Here is a 26,670-nt window from a genome sequence, read left to right as displayed (position 1 = left end):
ACAATATTAGTTTCATGCACAACACAGTGATGGATAACTCTATACAGTATGCTATAGCACATACACATAGAACAAGTATAGCCATCATCTGTCACCACACAACGCTGTCACAATACCATGGACTGTATTCTCTGAGCTGTACTTTCTTTCCATCCGGTGACTTACTCATTCCATACCTGGAAGCCCGTATCTCCCACTCCCTCTGACTTTTTATATCTGGGTAAAGCCCTATACTTCCCCCCTCCCCTCCCAATTTAAGACAAATTCTGTCTTTTAAGGTTACATTTATTAGAGGCCTTTTCTTCTCGAAGATAGGAATTTATTCACTGTAAACAAAGTATTACTCTCTTGACAATGTCTTTGGTCAGCAATTAAAACACACACTTCAAGTCAGTGGTTTTCAGAGTGTGGTCCCTGGATCTCCAGCAACAACATCACCTTTGGGAACTTGTTAGAAATGCAAATACTCTGGCCCCAGCCCAGGCCTACTCAGACACTGTAGGAATGGAACCCAGGGACCTGTGTTTTAACCAATCCTGTAGGGAACCCTGGCACGTACTCATATTTGAAAATTACTGCTTAAAGCCATATCTTTACAGTATCCATTCTTATTTTAAGACAAGCATTTAAGAATAGCTTATTACTGGGAACCTGGGTGGCTCAGTCGGTTAAGCATCTGACTCCTGACTTCAGCTCAGGTCATGATCTCACAGTTTGTAAGACTGAGCCCTGTGTTGGGCTCTGCACTGACTGCAGAACCTGCTTGGGATTCATTCTCTCTCTCTCTCAAAAATATATGTAAGTACATTACATTACATTTAAAAATAAATTTAAAAAGGAATAGCTTATTATTGCCTGGTGTCTTGCTCTGTACTTCTATTCCTACTATTCTGAAACTACCAGATTATATTATTAGTGCTTATTCTGGGGCAGGTATTGAACTAAACACTCTTTTTTTGTTTGTTTATCTCATTTAATTATTCCAAAACTCTTATGAAGTTGGTACTATTGTTTCCATTTTACAGTTTACAGGTGATGATAAGAGATTAGGAGATCTTGGTGGGGAAGATCACACAGCTAAGAACTAGATGAGCAAGAATTCAAACCCAAGCATTGTCTCCAGAGCCTGCAGCCATCATTACAGCTTCCGTGAACCGGACAGGAGTACAGAACAAGTGTACATCGAATATAGTTCTATCTTGAAGACTAATTTTTGAAATTCTCTAGTGCTACTAAATTTTACTTTTTATCATTCAACTTAGATAAAGCATGATGTAAAGTCCCTTAATTAACAGCACATTTCGCAAAGTTGAAATGCACAACAGGTAACAGAATGTAAAAACATGTGAGACAAGAAAACTAATTAAGATGGCTTAAAATATATACTTCCTCTCTCTATTACTTCTCCACACAATTAAAAAGTGGTAGAAATAGGGCAGGATTAAAACCTGTCTAAATATGGTCAATTGCTGGCCCAGTTAGAAGACTTTATTTTTGTCAATTCCCCTCAGGACAGTAGGGCCGACAAATTTAAAACAAATGCTTGGAAGGCAGTATTGAACTTTTTTCCACATTAAGGAACCAGAGATCATCAGTGTATGTACTAATTAATTCCCTCCAAAGTACTTCCTGTTATACAAATAGAGCCCACCTTATCACCCAGCCATCAACCAGGGCTAAAGGAAGCCAACCGAGATTCTGCCAATTGTGGCCCCAAATAGCTGCCCATCCTTGAAAAGAAAAAAGTAAAAATAAATCCCCAGCCACAATGACCCTGTAGCATCTTCTCTTTGCCTGAGCTGATAAATCTGTAAAGTGTACTGGGAAGAGGACATTAGAAAAAGATAAACAAGAAACCTCACCGCTCTTGCCTCCTAAACTCTAGCTGTTTTCACATCTGGAGAGAGAACTCACACCAGTAATGCCCAGGAGTCTATCTGTTTTGCAGAACAGGCAGGGAATTCTCAGGACACTCCCCTATCCTGTTCACACCCCTAAGGCTCCTTTCTGGTAGTTGTGGGCACCTGAGTTTTTCACAAGGATAAAGAGATTCAAGTGGAACTCTTATTAAAGAGTAAAGGGGTAAATTCACAACCTGTACATGGCCTGTGAGTTACCTGGGGAGTTTGCCGAACACGTTTAATCTATGATTGTGAATGACTTCTCAGTAATCGTCATGCACACCCGGGAATTATTATGGAGTAAGAAAATCTGATTTTCTTCCAAAGGAGTCAAATTGTCAAAGGAAATGAGTATTTTGAATTTTTTTTTTCAACGTTTATTTATTTTTGGGACAGAGAGAGATAGAGCATGAACGGGGGAGGGGCAGAGAGAGAGGGAGACACAGAATCGGAAACAGGCTCCAGGCTCTGAGCCATCAGCCTGGAGCCTGACGCGGGGCTCGAACTCACGGACCTGGCTGATCCAGATCGTGACCTGGCTGAAGTCGGCCGCTTAACCGACTGCGCCACCCAGGCGCCCCAGGAAATGAGTATTTTGTAAAGATGAGATAATTAACAGTTAATGAAGTTGACATAACCATTAAGATGATAAACTTTTTATTAAAGTTATTGATTTTTTATTTTGTAATTTTAAAAAACATTTTGGAGCCAATAAAACTCTTTTAAGGTATCAAACACTTGTGTAGGTCCTACTGTGCCTACAGCGCCGGGCTGACAAAACAGTGTCAGTAGCTGGGTTTCTGGCTGGGCCACATAGACAGTGCGATCCCAGATTTCCATTCTGAAGTTGTTTAATTTAGCCACCACGGATTCTTGCAAACACCATGGCTAAAGGGATGTTAACATAAAGGAGGTAGTCTTCCTTTAAAATAAAGAATATTTTACTGCAGATGGGCCCAGGAGAACAGGCAGAGCTAATAAAATATTTCTTTTATTTTACCTTGAGAATTGAGATTTGGCAAATGTAATTGGTTGGTTTCAGGCATTTTGTCCAGAAATGGATACGTCAGGGTTGCTTCTGGCTCTGGCGATTTTGGCTTTCCCACCTGGATCACGGGCAACAAACAGAAACATTCTAATATTTTCCATTAAAAATTGCACAGGTGAAATACAATTTAAGAACCATAGCTATTACATAAGTCAATAAACCCAAATGTTTAACTTTTAAATGGAAAATTTTGCCCCTTCCCCAAAACTCTTTTGTGTTTTCTACATTAATATAGAGGCCTGGGGTGCCTGGGTGGCTCAGTAGGTTAAGCGTCCAACTTCTGCTCAGTTCATGATCTCGTGGTCTGTGAGTTCAAGACCCACATTGGGCTCTGTGCTGATAGCTCAGAGCCTGGAGCCTGCTTGGGATTCCGTGTGTCCCTCTCTCTCTACCCCTCCCCCTGCTCATGCTCTCTCTCTCTCTCTCACTCAAAATAAATAAATAAATAAATAAACATTAAAAAAATATATAGAGGCCAATTTTTTTCAGAGAAATCAAACTAGAGCATAGAAGTATGATGATCACTTTTCTCCAAACCCAGAAGATAATATTCTATCTTCGGGATTATACACCATTCTGTACTATTTTCTGATCAATCAACCACATATCCTCTTCTTGGTACTACATAATACTGATTTTGTAACATCAGAAAGTGAGATGCTCCACATAAGATAAAATAAATCTTACCATGTAAGTGCTGAGTATTAAAATAATATCACCTTCTAGTGAACATTATTCTCAAGACAGTACACTACCCTCCCACAAACTTATGCAGAGCACATTAAAGGCAATATATTTTGCTTGTTGACACAGAAGTGTCGTTTTAAATAACTACCATCCACTAGTGTCCTAGCAATGGTGCCATTAGGGGATTGTTGAGGCAGATTAGACCACTTGTCCTTATGGCAAATAGTTTCAAAATTTTAAGCTTTATGAATTCTTCTGTTTGCTTTGTAGAAATAGATTGTTTTCTTCTTATTGTTATCTAATCTTATTTTGTTTTTCCCCAATCTGAATGGCTTTGGGCGGAAGAAGCACCTTCCTTCTGACTTATTGCTTCCAATCAACTGCTGAAAGACCAGATTACCAAACTGATGTCTAAAACAAGAGTCAGTAGACTCCGAGCAACGATCAGAAGGAAGGGCATGGCTATATCAGTTCGTGTCCTTTCGGCTGCTTACAGGACTTGCCCGGGTTCACTCTGGCTAGTGGCTGTGTTCCCAGTAGACTAACTTGATAGCAAACAGGGCAAGTCAGGCTGTAGAGCATTTGTTTCATCATAAGCTGATCTCTGATTTGGTTCTCAGGATGATTTCGTGCCTATAATTTCTTCTTCGTAGGATTTTATTTTTCTTTATGAATAATATATTTGGCCCTAATGGAATCTTGAAGAAAATAGTTAATCACTTCATTCTGCATTACAGAGGTCAACCAGATGTCCCAATGAACTTCAATGTTAAATACGCAGCAAAGGCTAAGGCTTAGACTTACCAAAGTTGACAAGCCCCAAATCTTAACCTTATACCATTTCCTCCATAGTTGAGACTGACAAAAAAAGTGTTTCAGTGATGCTCAGTTGTAAATGAATGTTACTAGCAGAAATGCCCCAAATCACCACTACATAAAAAGGTCAGCCCATGTGCATGAACACTTCGTTTTATAAAGGTAACACTCTCAAGAGAAGTCAGAAGACAAAAGCTGCTGCAACCACAGTGATCACCTTTCTCCTTTTTCCTAAGTGTTAACTCCACAGATGGAAAATAGAGGGGAGGGATTCTTATGGTGTACAAAAAGCGTTGGGATCCAAAACCATTATTGCATCTGCTAACCAACTAGTAGAGATTCTTAATCTGGAGTCCACAGAACAGAATTTAAGGGGTGTATCTCCTTGATAGCACTTGGTACGTAGGAAAATGTGGTAATCTTGTGTATTTTATACTTTTAAGAATATTATCTTGAGAATACTGTTTACCAGATGCCAAAGGGTCTGGTAAACACACACACACACACACACACACACACACACACACACACACACAGTTAAGAACCCCTGAAAACAGTGTTTTCCATAGTAGGGTAGACATGACCCTGGTGGTCTAAAGATAGACCACACAGATGAGGTTAGGCAGATGAGATATGCAGATTAATACTTTTTAGTTATTGTGTTTACTTCGTTTCATAAAAAAATATTTTTTAGTGATGAGACAGTTTTCCTTCCAGTTTAGATTTAAGTGGGAAAAAGTTCATTTGGAAGAATAAAAATGAAATAATGGCTACAAGCGTCATGTGGATAAGGCAAATCTGCCAAGGTGGGAAATCCTGCCTGCCCCCAACGTTTTCCTATGATTTAGTTCCTACTTTCAGACCTCTAGACCATTCCTTAATCCTCCATGTATAAAAATGAGGAATAACTGGAGTCTGAAATCCCCCAAAGGCATCAAGACAACAGGCATTTTTGACGTTCTACCTAGGACACAGCACTGTGCTCTCCATAAGGCCCGGGGCTGTATCTTGTTTGCTGTTGAAACCCAGTGTTTAGTACAGTGCCTGGCTTAGAGTAGGTGCACAGTCAATACTGGCTGAGTAAATGACGAATGAACTGGAACTAGAAGTGGTAAAAATGTCCAATCCAAATTTAGGGTTAATTCTTAAAGCTGGAATGTCACCACATACAGTACGCCAGTGTGCAAGCCCATGGTTGTCTGTGTTGGTGGCCCTCTTGGAATCACCAGGGGAGCTTTTAAAAATACAGATGCCTGGGACCTTCCCTCAGCAATTCTGATTTGATATGGAGCACGCTTGGTATTTTTTGAATTCTAAAGGGTAGCCGAGGTTGAGAGCAACTGGAATAAAGACGAAGACTTTGAGACTGTGCCTGAAAACAAACCAAATTAGTATGAATGAGATGAGACTCTAAACAAGGAAGAAATTTAATAAAAACAAGACATTAAAACTCATTATATCAGAATAATAATTTTCTAGTTTCCTTGTTGTGCAAGTCCAGAGGCATCAGAAGTATCATTGCTATAAAACAGGTAAATGTGAGAGAATATTTAGTAAGCTGCAGATAAGCAAGCTTAGGCCCATTACATTTTTCTTTTAAATATATAACTGCATAATTAAAAATTATTTGAAATAAAATTTAAAAGATGTTGAATGAATATATATAAACCAATATGTATCAATTGCTACTAGTAGAGGTAGGTTTCAGTGGCTATCTCTCTTGCTTTCTTTTTTTTTTAATGTTTTTTTTAACGTTTATTTATTTTTAATACAGAGAGAGACAGAGCATGAATGGGGGAGGGTCAGAGAGAGAGGAAGACACAGAATCGGAAACAGGCTCCAGGCTCTGAGCAGTCAGCACAGAGCCCGATGCAGGGCTCGAACTCACGGACGGTGAGATCGTGACCTGAGCCGAAGTCGGCCGCTTAACCGACTGAGCCACCCAGGCGCCCTCTCTTGCTTTATTTCTATTTTTTAATTTATATATTATTTTTTATATGTTTACATATATTATTTGACAGATTTGTCATGTATTTACAGGTACATTACTATAAATATACATATAAGTTTTAAAAAATGCATAGCTACAGAATGAATGCTTGTGGCCTCCCAAAATTCACATGTTGAAATCCTAACCCTTGAGATAGTGGTATTAAGAGGTGGTCTTTGGTAGGTGATTCGTGCCCTTATAAAAAGAGACTCAAGAGAGCTCCCTCGCGCTACCCAACAAATGAGGGCACTGCAAGAAAGTCACCTGTGAACTGGGAAGTGGGTCCTCACCAGATACCTTGATCTTGGAGTTCTAGCCTCCAGAACTGTGAGAAGTAAATGTCTGTTATTTACAAGCCACCCAGCCTCTGGCTGCTATAGCAGCCCAAGTGACTTAATCTGTGTATCTTTCTATATGCATTTCATTTTTTTTTAAAAGAAAGAACATGTAGTATAGTTGCATTTAGAAGTAAATACAGATTAAAGATAGGAATAGACTCAGAGAGAAAATAAATCCTCATTATGAACAAGTGCCACTGATATAAGTTCCCTTCATAAGCCAGCTACAACATGAAGCCACACTAATTTGGACACTGTGTACTTCACCTTCTGTGACAGCACCAACTCCACCTTTCCACTCATTTCATTTTCCAGCTTCTTCTGGTCATTTTCTTCTGGCACATCATTCTTCAGTCGGGGGCTTGAGGAAAACTCCACAAAGGGCACAGTCGGGCTGGACCGAGTCACGGTTGTTGTAAAATGCTGTGGCTCTGAAATGGAGTTACATTCAGAAACATGAAAAAGAAGGACATCCCATGAAGGACCATTTCCCCTGCGCTGCCATGAAATACATCCAACACGTATCCTGCCCTGGGCCATAAGAAGTTGGATTACAGTGTGACGAGAGTTATAAAGAGGCTGAGATGTCAGAATTGGCCAGTCTCTTTCAAGACATTAAAAAGAAATCAAGCAACATAAGACACATAAAGAAGCCCACCATGAAAAATTTAAGTTCTTAGTAAGAGTCAGTTTCCATATGAAGAGCATAACATGAGACAAAATGTTGACACAAAATATTACGGTAGGTGGGTTGGATGAGAGAATACTTATAGACACTTTCTTTCCAAACGACTGAGTGGCAGCTTGACTCTTTCTTTTGAATTTCAATGCCCCTTTTACCCGTTACATTTTCATCATTGAAATGTGTTAATGAGTGTGTGGTATATATAATGCAGTGAAAATAAAGTGTTCTCTGATATATATGGAAGAATTAGGTATTCTCTAGAGTGAGGGGCATATGAAAATGTGGAGGTGCAATCTATTTGGAAAAAGCATATGCTAAAATTTGTAATAATGGTATTTAATTCATTAAGAAAAAAATTTTTAATGTTTATTTGTTTTTGAGAGAGAAAGAGAGACAGAGCATGAGCAGGGCAGTGGCAGAGAGAGAGGGAGACACAGAATCCGAAGCAGGCTCCAGGCTCTGAGCTGTCAGCACAGAGCCCGACACGGGGCTCAAACTCATGGACCACAAGATCATGACCTGAGCCGAAGTCGGACGCTTAACCAACTGAGCCACCCAGGCACCCCTATTTAATTTATTTTAAAATGCCACTTTAGGGGCGCCTGGGTGGCGCAGTCGGTTAAGCGTCCGACTTCAGCCAGGTCACGATCTCGCGGTCCGTGAGTTCGAGCCCCGCGTCAGGCTCTGGGCAGATGGCTCGGAGCCTGGAGCCTGTTTCCGATTCTGTGTCTCCCTCTCTCTCTGCCCCTCCCCAATTCATGCTCTGTCTCTCTCTGTCCCAAAAATAAATAAAAAAAACGTTGAAAAAAAAATTAAAAAAAAATAAAATGCCACTTTAGGTGTGCCTGGGTGGCTCAGTCAGTCAAGTGTCTGACTTTTGATTTTTCATGGTCATGAGATTGAGCCCCGCATTGGGCTCTGTGCTGAGCGTGGAGCCTGTTTAAGATTCTTTCTCTCTCTCTCTCTCTCTCTCTTTCTTTCCCATTCCCTCTCTCTTTCTCTCTCCCTCCCTCCCTCCCTCAGCTCCTTCTCAGCTTGTGCATGCACCCTCTCTGTCTCAAAAATAAAATAAAATAAAATAAAATAAAATAAAATAAAATAAAACAAAATAAAATATAAAATAAAATAAAATATAAAATAAAATAAAATGCCATTTAAAAATAATTTGGTATTAGAAGAGGGTGGGCAGTTTTTATGTTTGCAAAAACAAAAAAATTACTTTATTAAACTGTCTGCCAGCTTTATCATTTTAGTGTCTATTTTGATAACGTGTTTTTGGTTTATATCTTACCTATTGATATTATGTGTATTAAAATATGACCCCTAGTTATTAGCATAACTGTTTTTGGAAACATAATCTTTATGATGATGGAGATATGCTTTCAAAAAAACCAAGAAATACCACAGTAGCAAAGATGTATGGGCTCCTGTTTCTGTAGCCAGATAAATCCTATGGTCAGGATTTCCCCAGGAAGTCTCTAGGTGGCAGCACAGTCACACCCAATTGTAGAGCCTTGACTCTACCTACATCTATCTCTACAGATCAGTGGGAGAAATTCTTCACTCTATTTTCATTGTATCTTAACAGTTATCATGATTTCCTTTAAAACTAGTTTGTTAGGAAACAAACCTGGTGAGGCAAGTTCTGTATTCCCTTTCTGTGTTTCTTTGCCATCATTCTCATCTTCTTGACTGTTGGGTTCAGTTTCTTCAGTGGTTTCCTGAAAAAAAAAAAAAAAAGATTTTTTTTCCCCTTTGACTAAATTATCCCTTTGGTAGTTCTAAAAGACAAAAGATTTCTATCTTTCTTTTTGAAGAGGAATTTTTAGGCCAACGAGGTAAACGGCCTGTATGAACTCATTCTTTTCAATTTCCTAGGCGGCTTTACGGTGAAAGGCTGGATTGGCTGGAAGGAGATACACTGTGAAGGAGGAGAGGGGCATTATGAGGTCACACGTGCCCACCGCACCCCCACCCTTTCTTACTGTCTCAGATGCACATCCCACTTTCCCTTTCCCATCACCACTGAGTTTTCAAAATCATAGTCACTACCTACTTGCTCCCACATGCCTTTAAAGTTGGCTTAGGGTCATATCACCAGTGGGAAAAAAATTTTTAAGGTTACAATTAACCTTCCCATAGCTTGTCTTCAGCACAGATGCCTATAACTCTTAGCACTGTGGATTTTACTCCGGTGTTCTTTTTCTTCCTGGGGTTTCAAGAACTCTCTATTACCAATTTCTCTCATGTTCTCTCCTCTTCTCTGGTTCTTACTCCTTTTCATCTCATCCAAATATGGGTCATTTCTAAAAATTTCAACTATTTTCTATCACCTGTGCTGAATCACTCTCAAATGTATCAATTATTCTCACGCACTCACTGTTACGTTCTCTATCCATATATGAATTGTAATTTCACCTCCAGCCCTGAGAGTTCATCAAAGCTTCAGTCTAGCACATTGATGTCATGGTAAATGGCTCACACTAGACATGCTAAAAGTTACCTTAAAATAAGCTCTGCCTCTAAATCTGACTATTTCTGTTTATGGCATCACATGAAAAAACTCTTAAAAACTTTTTTTTAACATTTATTCAATTTTGAAAGACAGAGACAGGGTGTGAGCAGGGGAGGGGCAGAGAGAGAGGGAGACACAGAACCCAAAGCAGGCTCCTGGCTCTGAGCTGTCAGCACACAGCCCAACACGGGGCTTGAACCCACGGACCATGAGATCATGACCTGAGCCGAAGTCGGACACTTAACCAACTGAGTCACCCAGGTGCCCCCACACAAAAAAATTCTTAAGTGTTTTCTGATTCATATCTCACAACTGCCCATCATTTGTCAAGTCCTGCTAAGGTTCTAACACAATACTTTTCATATCCATCTCTTCCTTACTGTTTCTATAAGCTAGGGCCTGGGTTTATCCTTGACTCCTTTGTCCTTCCACTAAAGGGTCTCTGATTTGGATCTTTCTGTCTAATCCACTTGGCACATCACCATGATGTTCACCTCTCTCAGTAGTACTTTAGTAAATCACTTTTATGCCTGTGTTCCTCTCCTTCAGAAGCACTTCGTTTTATCTGTTTTATGCTTCATAAAAGTTATGATGTCAAAAAAATTTGCAACAACCTAAGTGTCCAACAACTGGGGAATGGGTGAATGGATTACAGTATGTCCTTAGAAGGAAGTATTATGCGGTCATAAAAAAGGGTATTGAACAATTGTTAATGATATGTGAAATACTTGTCATCTAATGTTAAGTCAAAAAATGTAAAACATATATTCAGTATGATGCCTATAATCTACATATGTAAGATTTTATATGTGCTGTATGTATACACAAATATACCTGCTAATACATATATAAAAAGACAGTAAGGAAATATACTAAAATGTTAACAGTGATTATTTTTAATGTGCTTAAATTTGGAAGACTTTTTCTTCTTTATAAATATATTTTCTGTTTTCTAAAATGTTCTCCAATAACTATGTATTGCTTCTGTAATCAGAAAACAATATCACTATAATTTTATGTTACCTTTACTTGGGAGTCAATTGATTCCAGAGTGATTACAAAATTCTCCCACTGATATTATAGTACTTGCTTGACAAAAATGAATGAAAGGATAATTAAATACTGGCTAGAATATACCTCAACAACCAAACTGAATAACTTAAAGACTATTGTGTTTTTTAGTAATAGTATCTTGTTGTAAAGGGCTAAAGAATTTTAAAAATATGTATAAAATAATAAATTTTAATAGGTTTTAAGATAAATATTAAAATTGGCTTCAGAAAAGTCATTATTAAACGCTTTATAAAATATTCCCATAGGTTCTCGGAAAGCCATGAATTTATTGGTCTAAGTATATATATTTTATTCATAAATCAAAATTTGCTTTTCAACTAACCAAAATGAAAGCCCCTTAAAGTTAATATAGTGGCAGAAACTGTTATTGAATTCTTTAAGAGCAAAGAAATTTTATGAAAGAATGCAAGAATTGTTCAATATATGCAAATCAAAAATGTGATATACCACATTAATAAAATGAAGGATAAAAATCATGTGATCATCTCAATAGATGCAGAAAAAGCATTTGACAAAATTCAACATCTTTTCATGATAAAAGCTCTCAACAAATTAGTTACAGAAGAATGTGCCTAACTACAATAAAGGCCATACTTGACAAGCCCACAACTAACATCGTACTTAATGGTGAAAAGCTCAAAGCTTTTCCTCTAGGATCAGCAACAAGACAGGATTTCCACTCTCCCTACTTCTATTCAACATAGTCCTGGAAGTCCTAACCAGAGCCAATAGGCAAGAAAAAGAAATAAAAGGCATCCAAATAGGAAAGAAAGAAGTAAAATTATTTCTGTTTGGAGATGACATGATCTTATATATAGAAAAAGCTAAAGACTTCACACACACACACACACACACACACACACACTACTACTACTACTATTAGAACTAATAAATGAATTCAGTTAAGTTGCAGGATACAAAATCAATATACAACTATCCAAAAAAGAAGAAAACAATCTCATTTACAATAGCATCGAAAAGGAGAAGATACTTAGAAATAAATCTAACCAAGGTGAGAGAGCTGTACACTGAAAACTATAAAACCCTGATGAAAGAATTGAAGAAGACAGAAATAAGTGGAAAGATAGCTTGTGTTTGTGGATTGGAAGAATTAATATTGTTAAAATGCCCACATTACTCAAAGCGATCTACAGATTCAACGGAATCCCTATCAAAATTCCAGTGGCATTATTCACAAAATAAAAAAAAAAACCCTAAAATTCATATGGAATGTCAGAAGATCCCAAATAGCTGAAGCCATCTTGAGCAAGAAGAGCAAAGCTGGAGGCATCATACTTTCTGATTTCAAACTATATTAGCAAGCTACAGTAATCAAAACCATGGTACTGGCATAAAAACAGGCACACAGATCAATGGAATAGAGCAGAGAGCCCAGAAACCAACCCACACTTTTACAGTCAACTAATTTTTGACAAAGGCACAGCACTAAGAACACAAACTGGGTAAAGAATAGTTTCTTCAATAAATGGGGTTGGGAAAACTGGGTCTCTACATGCAAAAGAGTGAAATTTGATTCTTATCTTACACCATACACAAAAATCAATGTCTAATTGGATGAAAGACTTAAATGTAAGATTTGAAACCGTAAAACTCCTAGAAGAAAGCAGGGAGAAAGCTCCTTGGCGTTGATCTTGGTAATTATTTTTTTGGATTTGACACAAAAAGCACAGGCAACACAAGCAAAAATAAACAAATGGGACTACAACAAACTAAAAGATTTCTCTACCGCAAAGGAGATAATTAACAAAATGAAAGGGTAATCTATAGCTTGGGGAAAAAAAATTGCAAATCATTTATCCAATAAGGAGTTAATGTCCAAAATATATAAGGGATTCTTACAACTCCATAGTTGGGAGGGCGGGGAGAGAAAAGCAAATAATCCCATTAAAAATAGTTAAAAGACCCAAACAGACAATCCAGAGAAGGTATACAAATGGCCGACAGGTATATGAAAAGATGCTCAACATTACTAATCATCAGGCAAATCAAAACCGCAATGAGATATTACCTCACACCGGTTAGGGATGGCTATAATTAAAAAGTCAAAACATAGCAAGTGTTGTCGAGGATATGAAAAAAAGGGAATTATTGTGCACTGTTGGTGGGAATGTAAGTTGGTACAGCCATTGTGGAAAATAGTGTGGAGACTCCCCCCCAAATTAAAAATAGAACCATCATACGATGTAGCAATTTCACTTCTGGTTATATAGCCAAGGAAAATGAAATCGGTATCTCAAAGAGTTATCTGTACTCACATGTTCGTTGCAGCTTTATTCATAATAGCCAAGATATGGAAACAGCTTAAATGCCAATGGATAGATGGATAAAGAAAATGTGATATGTAAATATTACATTGTATGTATAATGAAGTACACAAATAAAATATGATATGTTAATATTATATACAAGTTGATCATATGTATACATATAATTTGTATATATATGCAAATAAATATCTATCTCTAGCTACCTATATACACACATACGGACATACACACACAGTGGAATATTACTGAGCCACAAGAAGGAAGGAAATCTTGCCATTTGCAACATGGATGGGCCTGGAGAACATTACACTAAGTGAAATCAGCCAGAATAGATAAATAATGCATGATCTCAGTTATATGTGGAATCTAAAAAATAAAAATTAAAAAAGCCAAACTTGTAGTAACAGAGAGTAGAGTGGTAGTTACCAGAGGCTGGGGTATGGGGTACGAGGGGAGGGGAAAACAAAGGAGAATGGTTGTTGCCAGGGTCTGATGGCAGGGGTATCATGGGAAGTCATTGTTTAATGGCTACAGAGTTTTGGTTTTGCAAGAGGAAAAAAAGAGTTCTGAAGATGGATGGCAGTGATGGTTACACAACACTACGGATGTACTTAATACCACTGAAGTATACATATGAAAATGGTTAAGATAGTAAATTTTATGCTATGTGTATTTTACCACAATAAAAAAAAATTGGAAAAAACCACTGTAAAAAAATTGTTTGCAAATTTTCTAAGTTTAAAAAAACACAGGGGCGCCTGGGTGGCTCCGTCGGTTAAGCATCCGACTTCGGCTCAGGTCATGATCTCACAGCTCGTGAGTTCGAGCCCCACGCTGGGTTCCGTGCTGACAGCTCAGAGCCTGGAGCCTGCTTTGGATTCTGTGTCTCCCTCTTTCTCTGCCCCTCCCCCACTCGCACTCTGTCTTTGTCTCTCTCAAAAATAAATAAAACGTTAAAAAATTAAAAAATAAAATAAAATAAAATAAAAAAACACAAAGCGGGGCGCCTGGGTGGCTCGGTCGGTTAAGCGTCCGACTTCGGCTCAGGTCATGATCTCACAGTCCGTGAGTTCGAGCCCCGCATCGGGCTCTGTGCTGACCGCTCAGAACCTGGAGCCTGTTTCAGATTCTGTGTCTCCCTCTCTCTCTGCCCCTCCCCTGTTCATGCTCTGTCTCTCTCTGTCTCAAAAATAAATAAATGTTTAAAAAAAAAATAAAAAAACACAAAGCAACTTCAGGCAACAAGCCTTTCAAGCTTTCTAAGAGATTTTATAATAGTGTCTACTGGCAAAATGTGTTTTTTCTTTTGGAGAATGGGGTGATTTTGAAATCCTCAGAATTACATGGGCATTTTCTAATGATGGATCACCATGTCAATTCTGAAAGAACATAATATTAAATTAAAATACACTTTTAAAACCCTAGGCAGGAAATAAGCATCATATTTTTATTATTCGATGGATTTTGTAACTTTTTACTACATTAACAAGCCTGAGTTGAATCCCTTTAAAGAGACCTAATGAATGAAAATAGTCAAGGAAACCAAAGTCTCTTTTATTATGTACGTATATGTATATGTTGTGTGTGTTTACATTGTTATATGAATGACTGACATGATAGCAGCATTTGAAGATGAACCAGCCTAGCATTACAAAAGAGTAAGTTAGGTTTTATAATTGAACATGCTTTCCCCGCCATACACATAGAAATATTAATACGTGATAGTACTTTTGTTTTATGATGTCAATATATAAAATGCCATCAGAAATACTGATTTTTAGGTTGCCCCCAAATTGATTAGATTATAGAAGGCTATCTGAGATTGGGAATCAAATTTGGAGATTTAAATACTGACGAATAATGCTTTTGAGAACACTAGTGTTTCCAATTACTAAAAAAAATAATTAACTACAAAAACCAGGCCAAAGCCTCCCTGCTCCAAAAATGAACAACGAAACAGGCATGGTTTATTAAACCTCAGATGCCAACAATTTTAAGTTGTATTATTTTAGGTACTACTGAGAAAGAAAATACACTGTCTGTTAAGTATGATATACTGATTGTAAGATATATACCGATTTAGAAACGTTCCAGTGTGGAAAGCGTGCCACTTGGAATCAAGGAAATAATTCATGAAGTCCTTTGCACATAATTTATAATGCAAAGGAGACAAAATCCTCAAGCCCTCCTTCACTAAGGATTATTTTCCTAGCACATCACATTCCAGGAAGATTTTACTTATGCATGACCAATGGAGAACTTCCATTTCCAAGAATGCTCACACTTCTGAAAGCATTTCTATATGGCTAAACACTCAAATCCTGAGTTCCCAGATGACCCTATTTTTCTTCCCTTAAAATGATGCTTTAAAGGTTACATCTTGGGGGCGCCTGGGTGGCGCAGTCGGTTAAGCGTTCGACTTCAGCCAGGTCACGATCTCGCGGTCTGTGAGTTCGAGCCCCGCGTCAGGCTCTGGGCTGATGGCTCAGAGCCTGGAGCCTGTTTCCGATTCTGTGTCTCCTTCTCTCTCTGCCCCTCCCCCGTTCATGCTCTGTCTCTCTCTGTCCCAAAAATAAATAAACGTTAAAAAAAAAAATTTTAAAAAATAAAGGTTACATCTTGTAGTCACAATACTTGCGCCATTTACCACGTATCAGCACTGTTGGGGCATCTGACGTGGATTATTTCATTTGATTCTCAGAGCAAGCTTAAAAAGGTATGTATCGATATGATTCTCTTTATACAGGTGTGGAAACTGAGGCCCAGGAGGCTGTGGCTTACTCAGGGTCACACTGCTAGTAAGCCGGGGAGGTGGGAACCCTACCCGGTGCTGATAACCCCAGTGCTCCGTTCTCTGGGTTTGGTCTCAGAGGCACCTCCACATTGTCCCCAGGTATTTAAAGGTTTTGATCATTAAGAAGCAATCTAAGAGGGGTGTCTCAGTGGCCCAGTAGGTTAAGCATCTGATCTCGCGGTTCGTGAGTTTGAGCCCTGCATCAGGCTCTCTGCTGTCAGAGCCCACTTCGGATCTTCTTTTTCCCCTCTCTCTCTGCTCCTCCCCCGCTCACATGCTCAAAAATAAATAAACATTTTAAAAAATGTAAAAAAAGCAATCTAAGAACCTGAGAGTACCCAAGTTTATTGCTGAAATCGTTCAAACTGCCTTTTCCATTCCCTTTCTTTTTCATCCATTCTACCTCATTCTTTCCATTCTACTTCTCATCCATTTGTCCTGCAAAAGATGAAAACTCTCCGGAATCTCTCAGGAGAGGAGGCAATTTAGCTAAGTTTCTACTCCCAAGGGCAGCTTGAGACCAGAAAGCCCCCAGCCACCACCCCATCTTGGGGCTTTCCATCAGCTCCGGTTCTGAGGGGTCAGGGATGCTCACAGCACAGTATCTGGCATAGAGCAGATATGTAATCCATGTTAGGTAAGCAAATATTCTGTGCATTATTTATGGAACTTATACTCTCCAGCTTATTTTAAAGTCATGCTAGTCACCCAAATCAGGCGATTAACTAGCAAAATATTCAGGATAAATTAAGAGAAAAAGCAAGCTGTGACACAATTTAAGTAACATTAACCCACTTAAAAAATATTTTATATGCACTGAAAAAAAGAGGAGAAGGAGACACATTTGAAAAAGAATCTTAGGGGGTGCCTGGGTGGCTCAGTCGGTTAAGCATCCGACTCTTGGTTTCAGCTCAGGTCATGATCTCGCGGTTCGTGAGTTCGAGCCCCGCATTGGGTTCTCTGCTGGTCGTGTGGAGTCTGCTTGGGATTCTCTCTCTCCCTCTCTCTCTCTGACCCTCCCTGCTAGTTCTCTCTCTCTCTCCCTCTCCCCCTCCCCTCTAAGAAATAAACTAAAAAAATTTAAAAAAATAAAAAAGAATCTTAGTATCCATTTATGAGTGGCTGGAAGCAGTATGTAGTTTCTATTTTCTTTATACCTTTCTGTGTTCTGCAATATGTACAGACCACAGTTGGCTCTTGAACAAAGGTGGGGTTAAGGGTGCTGACCCCTTCACACAATCAAAAATTCACATGTAACTTTTGATTCTTTAAAAGCTTAACTACTAATAGCCTATTGATAACCAGAAGCCTTGGCAATAACATAAACAGTCAATTAATACATATTTTGCATGTTATATGTATTATATACCATATTCTTGTTTTTAAAGCTTATTTTCTTTTTTTGAAAGACAGAGTAAGTGGGGAGGGGCAGAGAGAGAGAGGGAGACACAGAATCCCAAGGAGGCTCCAGGCTCTGAGCTGTCAGTACAGAGCCCAATGAGGGACTCAAGCCCACAAACTGTGAGATCATGACTTGAGCCGAAGTCAGACACTTAACTGACTGAGCCACCCAGGTGTTCCCATACTGTATTCTTAAAATAAAGTAAGCTAGAGAAAAGAAAATGTTACTAAGAAAATCACATGGAAGGGAAAATATGTACAGCACTATACTGTATTTATCAGAAAAAATCCACATATACATGGACCGGTACAGCTGCAAACACGTTGTTCGGGTCAACTGTGTATATAATCAAGGGAAATCCCCAAAGACAGTTTAATTAACTTGTGTCTGGATACTGCATCCTGAAGGTTTGTTATTTTTGTACTCACATCACTATTTCAAAGGAAATGAGTTCAAAATTGGCAGTTTTAACCACTACTGATAGACTTAGAAATTTGCCTGAAACAAACCTTGCCTTGCTGGAAAATTCACTTTCTGCCCCATACTTTCCTTCAGTTACAGCTAAACAGAGAGAGGTCTTCAATTCTCCAAACAGAACACTGTTCAAGAATGAAAACAAGTAAATAAGAATGGGCCCCTGGGCCTGAATAAATGAACGCACAGAAAGGTTGCTGGGGTCTAAGCCAGGAATGGGCTTCTCCTGGACTGAGAACTTGATCCATCCAAACTAGGTCTGGGGCCAGACTTGGCCTTGAGGCCGCAGGTGGGAGGTAGCCGATTCCTGGCCCAAGAGGAACATGGTCTAGCCACAAAATCTACCCAGCATCTGGCTGCTCATTCTCACAAGGATCTGATTGGTGGATTGGCCCAGAGAGTGACACTAGAGAAGGAACTGGAAACGCGAAGCACGAGAGCAAAAACCGTGCTGAGACCCAGAGCCTGGGTGGTCCTGTTTCCAGGACAGAGGAAGAATGAGAAGCTGGACTGATCATTTAACCTCCATGGGTTGGAAGATGTGATACCCAACGTCCTTTCCTGAGCTTCTATTCTGTGACTGAGTGATTTCCTGGCTTCAGTCTCGAATAACTTCTCTGGACAGAGGCCTGGAAAATCCGTCTATTTATGTCTTGGTACCGTGAGCCAGGTGCCACAGATGTGGTGCATGTGTTTCCCCTTTCACTTTTAAACCTCTAAGTATCTATTTTCAGTGGATTGAAAGAAGATCCACGTGAAGAATCAGACTCTCCATTCCTTGAACTTTTTCTTTTTGCCTTGAACTTTTCAAACCAACAGGTAAGATGGGCCAGCTTTGATTTTGTAAATTATCTTTGATGTATACTTTTTTGAAGCCTGTCACTGCTTCTGTACCTAAATGTCTTTAATGATTTTAAAAGGGCCTTAAATTGAACACTCTCACAATTACTTCTAGATGGAGAAAAACAGTTTCTAAAGAAAAAACTCTGATGACATTTGACATCTAAAAGGAATTTGCAGTTGGTCTCAGTTGTAAGGAAAACAGCACCTACTCAAATGCCTTCCCCTTGCTCTCACTGCAAAATGAAATGTTTCAAGAAAGATCTGATTGTCTGTTTTCCTGGATCAGAAAACGTTAGTAAAGTACTAAATTTTCAAGAGGAAGGCCTAAAGCTGATGTTTTCAAGGCTGAAAAAACAGACCTACCTACCTTATTACTTAGTTTGAGAAAAGCAGATGAAGTAGTCTGGATACCTACTGGTGAAGTTTGGCCCTTCTTGGTCAATGAGGGAGAACCGCCACAAATCTGGTAAGAAGGTGCTGGCCAGCAGGGGGCGCCTGCCTGGCACCACCTGGGATGAGTTGGCAAGTGGGAGCTGATCAGCAGGATCTAGGTGGCAGAGGGAAGCCAGAATTGGGGAAGGGGGAATAATAGGAGGAGCAAAAAGGGCTGCGGAAGAATCACACGAGCATCTGCAAAGGCGATCACCTTCTGGAAAAAGCTATTCACATCTGCGTGTGTCTTAGTGAATTATAGCTGGAAAGGCTGACAAGCTGAGTTGGACGATGGCAAGGAATTCGTGTCATTTGTTTGAAATGCACACCTGTGCAAGAGGGAGGGTAATTTTGACGATCTTGCTCTAACTGAAAAAACTTTATACCTACTTAACCTTTTGGGGCTTCTGAAAAATATATTGTAATTTTCTCCCATTTGTTCTTTGACCATATTAAAAAAAACTTAAGGACACCTCTGTCTGTGAGTCGTCCTGACATTATGCCAAATGCTCTTTATACATACATTCTCACAATAACCACCAGATGCATATACTATTATTTCCCTTATTTTAAATATAAACTGAGGCGCAGGCGGGGTTAGATCTTTGACCTACTGCATGGAGTATTCTAGGTGTTTTAGGAAATGGTCATTTTTGGTACCACTGAGGAAGGAAGAAATTTAAATACAAATACAACTCACAGTGGATCAAGAAAACACTGGACTAGCTTTGATGGAGACATAAATGTCATTGTGTAGGTTACTAAACAGAATAAATTCATCATCAGAGAAGAAGAACTTCCAAATTATTTTCTAATCCTGGATTCTAGGAGTCTGCATTTGTGCTATGACATGATTTAATTACAGAAGCCAATATACTAAAATGCAAAAAAAAAAAAAAAACGTGTTAGGTTTTTGCTGGGAAATATCTTAGGGATAATCAGGTAAGGTCACAGGAGACAGGATCCATCTGTTTGGAGGATATAGCATCCTACTCACCCTCATCACCTCTTAGCCCTGTGACCACCTCCCCCCACCTTGGAATCTTCTCATGGGTTCCTCCCCACTGTCCATGCTTTTGCTTCCGCTATTCCCAACATGAGGAATAGCCTCCTCCATTCCAATGCAAATCCCACACTTGAGTTCAAGATTCAAAATCCATATCCCACACAAAACCTTTCCCACTAAGCGCAAACAATAATGATCTTACTTGTTCTTTGCAATCTTATACCCTTCTAGCCTGCCGACCCTATTGTCTACCACTTAAGCAAATATTATTTTATATACTTTTCTGGTTGCTTTATGAAAACTGCCTTCCTGGCATGTTTCTGAGTTTCTTTTCCTGTCTCAAAAATGGGGCAGAGGGCAGTCCTTAAATCATGCTTCTTGGTTAACAGGCAACCATTGGCAAGGTAACTGCCATCACAGTCTCATTACCTTAAAGGTGATTCAGTGGAGGATGATCTGGAGTTTGCTGGTATCGACAGATACAGCCAGAGCATTAAAAAAAAAAAATAATAGCAAGCCTCACTTAATTTGGGATCTATTTCTAAAGTGAGAGAGCCATGGTCCCAAGAGTTTTCAATGAGAAAGATGAGGTAGAAGTGAGCCAAAGAGATGCCATAATATTGTACAAAAGCGGCCATGCTGGCCCAAGATGCTGATGCTCCAACCTCACACTGTCCCCCCCCCCCCCCCCGGAGGCCTGTGATCACCCTTCTCTGCTACTCTGCCTCCACGGTCTGAATTAACGCTCCTGCCCACTGCCGCTATGCCCTTTGAACGGTTCCAGCTTGCCCTGGAGAGCCGTGACATTTTAGTGGTGGGTGAGGCTAACTCCTCTGTAAAGAGTGTATCTGTTGGGAATGCAGTTTTTGGAAGAAAGACACCATTTAAACAGAACACTATTCCTTTGACAGCCCCACAGAATGGGGCAAATGAATTAGAAACAGCAAATCAAGTCCAAGCTGGTATCAAGCCTGGGGAGGCTGTGAAGCGCAGTGCCCTGTTTTAAGCCGGCCGCCATATTTTGCCATGACCAATGAATTCCACCACTTCAACAGGAATACACTGGCTGTTAACACAGTCAAGAAATGCTTTTCTTGGAATACGGTGAAGGAAGTAAAACGAGCAGTAAGTTTATTGGAGAAGAGATTCTTTTAAAATGACTCTTCGGACAACACACTCAGAATGGAAAACTTTTGGTGTCATACGTTGTAAGAGAGCATGAAGAGTGTTTTAATAATGAGCCAACATCTTGTGTCATATAGCTAACAACTTGGCTTAGACTCTAACAGATATATACAGGTAGTTATCTACCCAGAAAATAACGTAAGAGCCGCTGCCATAGTTTATTCAAGAGCCAGAGGTACCAGAGCCAGGGTAAATAAATGCCACTTCCTATTCACAACCACTAGGACTTATTGAACTAGAAATTACTCCAAAACTAGGCAGTTTTTCCAAGTAAGAGATACTTGGACAACAAAGGAAGAGACTCCCAGGCTTTTCCAAGAGTTTGGGCCTGCATCCTGAGACTGCCCAGGATCAGACTGGTTCAGGGGAAGAGACCACCCGGCCACCTTGTGTTTGGAATTTTCCTTGTTACACTGTGTAAATTTCTGAAATAACATGATTTCTTTCAGAGCATCTAATTTTGCTTCTCTTAAACCAAGATACTTTTGGGGATATGCAATCAATGTGAAATATTTCAATCCATTTTCTCTTTGCCTTTAGGGAGTTTTACTACTATTACAGTGGAAAATACCTGTCATTAAAAGAGAACAAGCTATTTTTTTAATATGCTCATTGTGAAAGTAAAAAAAATTACTATTACCAAGAATGGGGGTGTGTGTATATATATATATATATATATATATATATATATATATATACATATGTATATATATGGCATGTATATATATATACCTATCCTTGATAATAGTAATTTTATCAAATATATATAATAGTAACTTTATCAAGTATATATAATTTAAATATATATATTTATTTAACATTTTCTTATTGTTGAGGGACAGAGCATGAGCAGGGGAGGGGCAGAGAGAGAGAGGGAGACACAGAATCTGAAGCAGGCTCCAGGTTCCGAGCTGTCAGCACAGAGCCCGACGTGGGGCTCGAACCCACAAACCATGAGATCATGACCTGAGCTGAAGTCAGATGCTTAACCAACTGAGCCATCCAGGTGTCCCAGGAATGAGTATATTTTTAAAGGGAGGCTTTACTGCTCTAAAAACAAACAACTTCCGTTTTCTTCTGTTTTAGGAGTCTTCTACTTAAGGTCATAAGTAAAGTTTTTTTTTTCCTTCCAAAGCATTAAAAACTTAGAACAAGAGAGATTAAATAGTTGGTTTAGGGAGTTTAGGCATTACACACCATCTAATCTCTTCACTTAATCCTTTAACTTCCATCAGGAATAAAATCCATTCATCCACGAGCAGGGTTTCCCCCAAATTCAAATAACAAAATGGTGGGGGAAGAAATGGTGAGAGGTAGAAAGTAGACACGTTCCTGATAGCAGAGCGCTCAGGATTTGTGTTTATAATTAATCTGCCGGGCCTTGGTAAGCCCTGTGTACCTCCGTTATGTGGTAAGTGTCACGGGATGAGCATAGCACCAACACTGTTGCTTTTCCAAAGTACGATGAGAAAGAGCTGAGCTCCACACTATGTGCAAAGGCCCTGTGACCTGATGGCACAGTCAAATTGAGTCATGGAAAGGTATTTATGAAAGGAACTTAAAATTGCTTCTCATTAAGTGTGGCAAAGATAAATAAGAACAGAATTACTAACTGTCCTAGAAAAGCAATTCTACCACTGTAATGCCTAATTAATTCTAGAAGCATCTAACTTACAGGCATATGTTTGACTCTACCAGTAAAGTTTCCATGCTAGTAGCAAAACTCACTATTTCATCTTATGATAATTGGTAAAAACTCTTCAGAGATGGTAACATTTACACAAATGAAAAGTGAAATTAAATTCCAGGTTGACAGACTCAGCATTTGCCTGGATCACAAAACTTTGCTCCTGGAGACCAGTAAACACATTTCCCTGGTGAGGAAATTATTTTGGTTTATTCCAATTTGAAACTCTTTCATAGGATTTGAGCACTGTGGGGAAGAATTAAATCCTCTCAGCTCCTCTGAGAAAGAACACTTTATTCTTCAAAAGACAAATCCCAGAATGAAATTGGACCATTATCTTACACCATATACAAAAATAAATTCAAAATGGATTGAAGGCTTAAATGTAAGACCTAAAAGCATAATATGCTCAGAAGAAATTACGGACAGTAAGTTCTTTGACATTTGTCTTAGCAGTATTTGTTTGGACCAGTATCCTTAGGCTAGGGAAACAAAACTAAAATAAAAAAAATGGGATTACATCAAACTAAAAAGCTTTTGCACAGAGAAGGAAACCATCAACAAAACAAAAAGGCAACCTACTGAATGGGAGAAGTTATTTGTAAGTCATACATCTGATATGGGGTTAATATCTGAAATATATAAGGGACTTACATGACTTAATATCAAAAAAACCAAAGTGGTTAAAAAATGTTCAGAGGACTTGAATAGACATTTTTCCAAAGAAGACTTACAGATGGACAACAGGCACATAAAAAGATGCTCAGCATCGCTCATTAGGGAAATTCGAATCAAAACCACAATATCACCTCACTCTTATCAGACTGACTACTACCAATAAGACAAAAAATAAGAATTGGCAAGGATGTAGAGAAACGGGAACATTTGCACACTGTTGGCGGGAATGTGAATGGTACAGCCACTGTGGCAAACAGTATGGAGGTTCCTCAAAAAGTTAAAAATAGAACTACCTTATGACCCGGCAATTGCACTACTAGGTATTTACCCAAAGGATACAAAAATACTGATTTGAAGGGATACAATGCACCCCAATAGCAGCATTATCAACAACAGCCAAACTATGGAAAGGGCCCAAATGTCCATCAGTTGATGAATGCATAAAGATGATGTGATATATATTCACCAAAAGGAATGAAATCTTGCCATTTGCAACAATGTGGATCGAACTAGAGTATATTACGCTAAGCGAAATAAGTCAGTGAAAGACAAATATCATATGATGTCACTCATATGTGGAACTTAAGAAACACAACAGATGAACAAAGGGGAAGGGAAAGAAAAATAAGATAAAAACAGAGAGGGAGGCAAACCATGAGACTCTTAAACACAGAGAACAAACTGAAGGTTGCTGAAGGGGAGGTGGGCGGGGGGGATGGGCTAAATGGGTGATGGGGACTTAGGGGGCACTTGTTGCGATGAGCACTGGGTGTTGTATGTAAGTGATGAATCACTGACTTCTGCTCCTGAAACCAATACTTATTTTTAAGAAGACATTCTTTCACAGTGGAATGATCCCAAAAAGGAAAAAAAAAAAAAAAAAGTTTGCTCTTACTCTCAGTTCTTGGGGAACAGAATTTGGCTTCTTTATGTTGATCTCAATGCTATTGTTGTCTTGTTTGAGTTCCACTGGGGACCCATCCACTCTGGCCACACCTTCAAACATCTGGGATTTGGTTAATGAGGAGGCAAGTACCACCGTGGGACTCTCTCTTTCCTTCTCCTTGTCACCATGAACTGTTTCTCCATTCACACTGACTTTCCCATCTACCTATAAAAAACACAGTGAACAAAAAACACAAGCTATTCCCCAATGAAAGACTATAACAAAAGAACACATTCAGAGTCACGGTAAAACATTATCACTTAACAATCAGGATCCAACCAAAAGTAAGGCCTCTCAAATGCTTCCATTGGCTCTGGAAATTAGGGCCCCCATAAATGACCTCTTTAAGGACGTCTTTTATTTATTTTTATTTTTTTCAGTTATTTATTTTTAATTCTTTTTAACATTTATTTATTACTGAGAGACAGAGACAGAGCATGAGCAGGGGAGGGGCAAAGAGAGGGGGAGACACAGAATCCCAAGCAGGCTCCAGGCTCGGAGCTGTCAGCACAGAGCCCGACGCAGGGCTTGAACTCACAAACTGTGAGACCATGACCCGAGCTGAAATCAGACGCTTAACTGACTGAGCCATCCAGGTGCCCCTAGTTTACAATTTTTTTTTAACGTTTATTTATTATTGAGAGACAGAGAGAGACAGAGCATGGGCATTGGAGGGGCAGAGACAGAGGGAGACACAGAATCTGAAGCAGGCTCCAGGCTCCGAGCTGTCAGCACAGAGCCCAATGCGGGACTTGAATTCAAGAACCGTGAGATCATGACCTGAGCCGAAGTCAGACACTTAACCAACTGAGCCACCCAGGTGCCCAGAACCTCTTTTAAAATTCATCAATCTTCTCGGGCCACTTCACTTTGGGTTAAATTTCCTGTTCACTTGGTCTGTGCTCTTATTTTAAAGTATAGAAAATTAAAGAATCTTAAGTATAAATACATGTCACATATTTGGGTTGCAGTGTACTTCATTTAAGTTCTGATTACTATTCCACAGTTTTGAGATTTTTGTTTCTGGCTATCATATAAATTAGGTAGAACCCACCTCAGCTCAGGAAACTTCCATAGGTTATTCTGTGGTAAGGGGGCAATGGGTACATTTTTGGAAGCTAACACGAAGGGCAGGGGGCCTGATACTATGCTATATTACAGTGAATCCCCATTTCCAGTTAATTTTACAATCCCAATTTTTCCAAGAACAAAAGGCCATCACATTAAAATATTTTTGTTTTGTACCCATGTGTAGGGAAGGTGGTAAAAGCAAGAAAGGAGGAACAGAGAGGGTGGTTAGTCTGGCTTCTTGAAAGGCACCTAGAACCTTCCCCTCCGTCTTAAAGTCTGGGGCAATATACACAGTGGTTATAAGAGGAAGCTGCAGTCAGACAGCCTAAGACTCAATCCTGGCTCTACCACTTAAAAACCACATAATCCTCAACAAGTGTCTTATCCTCTGTGCTCAGATTCCTCATCTATAAACTTTTATAATGGCATCTCCCTGATCGTGCTGTTGAGGGGATTTTATGGGTTAACATATGTACAGAGTTTACAACAATATCTGGCACAATTTATGTATATAAACATTAGCCATTATTATTACTAGGCCTTCTCAAATCTTTCAAGAGGAATAATGGAAGGCCAGATATTAGTTAGGGTTTATTTACCTTAAGCCTGTGGCTTAAAGAATCTATTGTCTGTGATCCATAAGAAAGAAACTTAAATCATAACTGAGCACACCCACATAACTATAGCTGAAATAGGGGTTTTGCAAAATACTTTTTACCTTTATTTTATGTGATGCACTATTTTTTTTTTTTGTATTCTATTTTACTTTATTAAAAAATGCTAGGGGCGCCTGGGTGGCTCGGTTGGTTA

The 26,670-nt window shown here is 39.1% G+C and overlaps 1 protein-coding gene across 1 annotated transcript in view; it reads right to left on the bottom strand.

Annotated features, from left to right (window-relative positions):
• LIMCH1 (LIM and calponin homology domains 1) overlaps window positions 1–26,670 on the bottom strand; it is a 330,288-nt gene that overhangs the window by 29,180 nt on the left and 274,438 nt on the right. Inside the window, exons 13-16 of the mRNA XM_047091336.1 lie at window positions 24,739–24,954; window positions 9,096–9,186; window positions 7,048–7,211; window positions 2,902–3,007 (exon numbers count right to left, since the gene is read on the bottom strand). Coding sequence (XP_046947292.1) covers window positions 2,902–3,007; window positions 7,048–7,211; window positions 9,096–9,186; window positions 24,739–24,954 — 577 coding nt within the window. The remainder of the gene's footprint in view (window positions 1–2,901; window positions 3,008–7,047; window positions 7,212–9,095; window positions 9,187–24,738; window positions 24,955–26,670) is intronic.

The sequence above is a fragment of the Lynx rufus genome, unplaced genomic scaffold (genome assembly GCF_022079265.1).
Source record: "Lynx rufus isolate CCGP_SWC_20201006 ecotype Redwood Valley unplaced genomic scaffold, mLynRuf1.p SCAF_3, whole genome shotgun sequence".
Lineage (NCBI taxonomy): Eukaryota > Metazoa > Chordata > Mammalia > Carnivora > Felidae > Lynx > Lynx rufus.
Note: the sequence above shows the minus strand (reverse complement) of the source record. Positions and strands in the feature narration are given on the sequence as shown.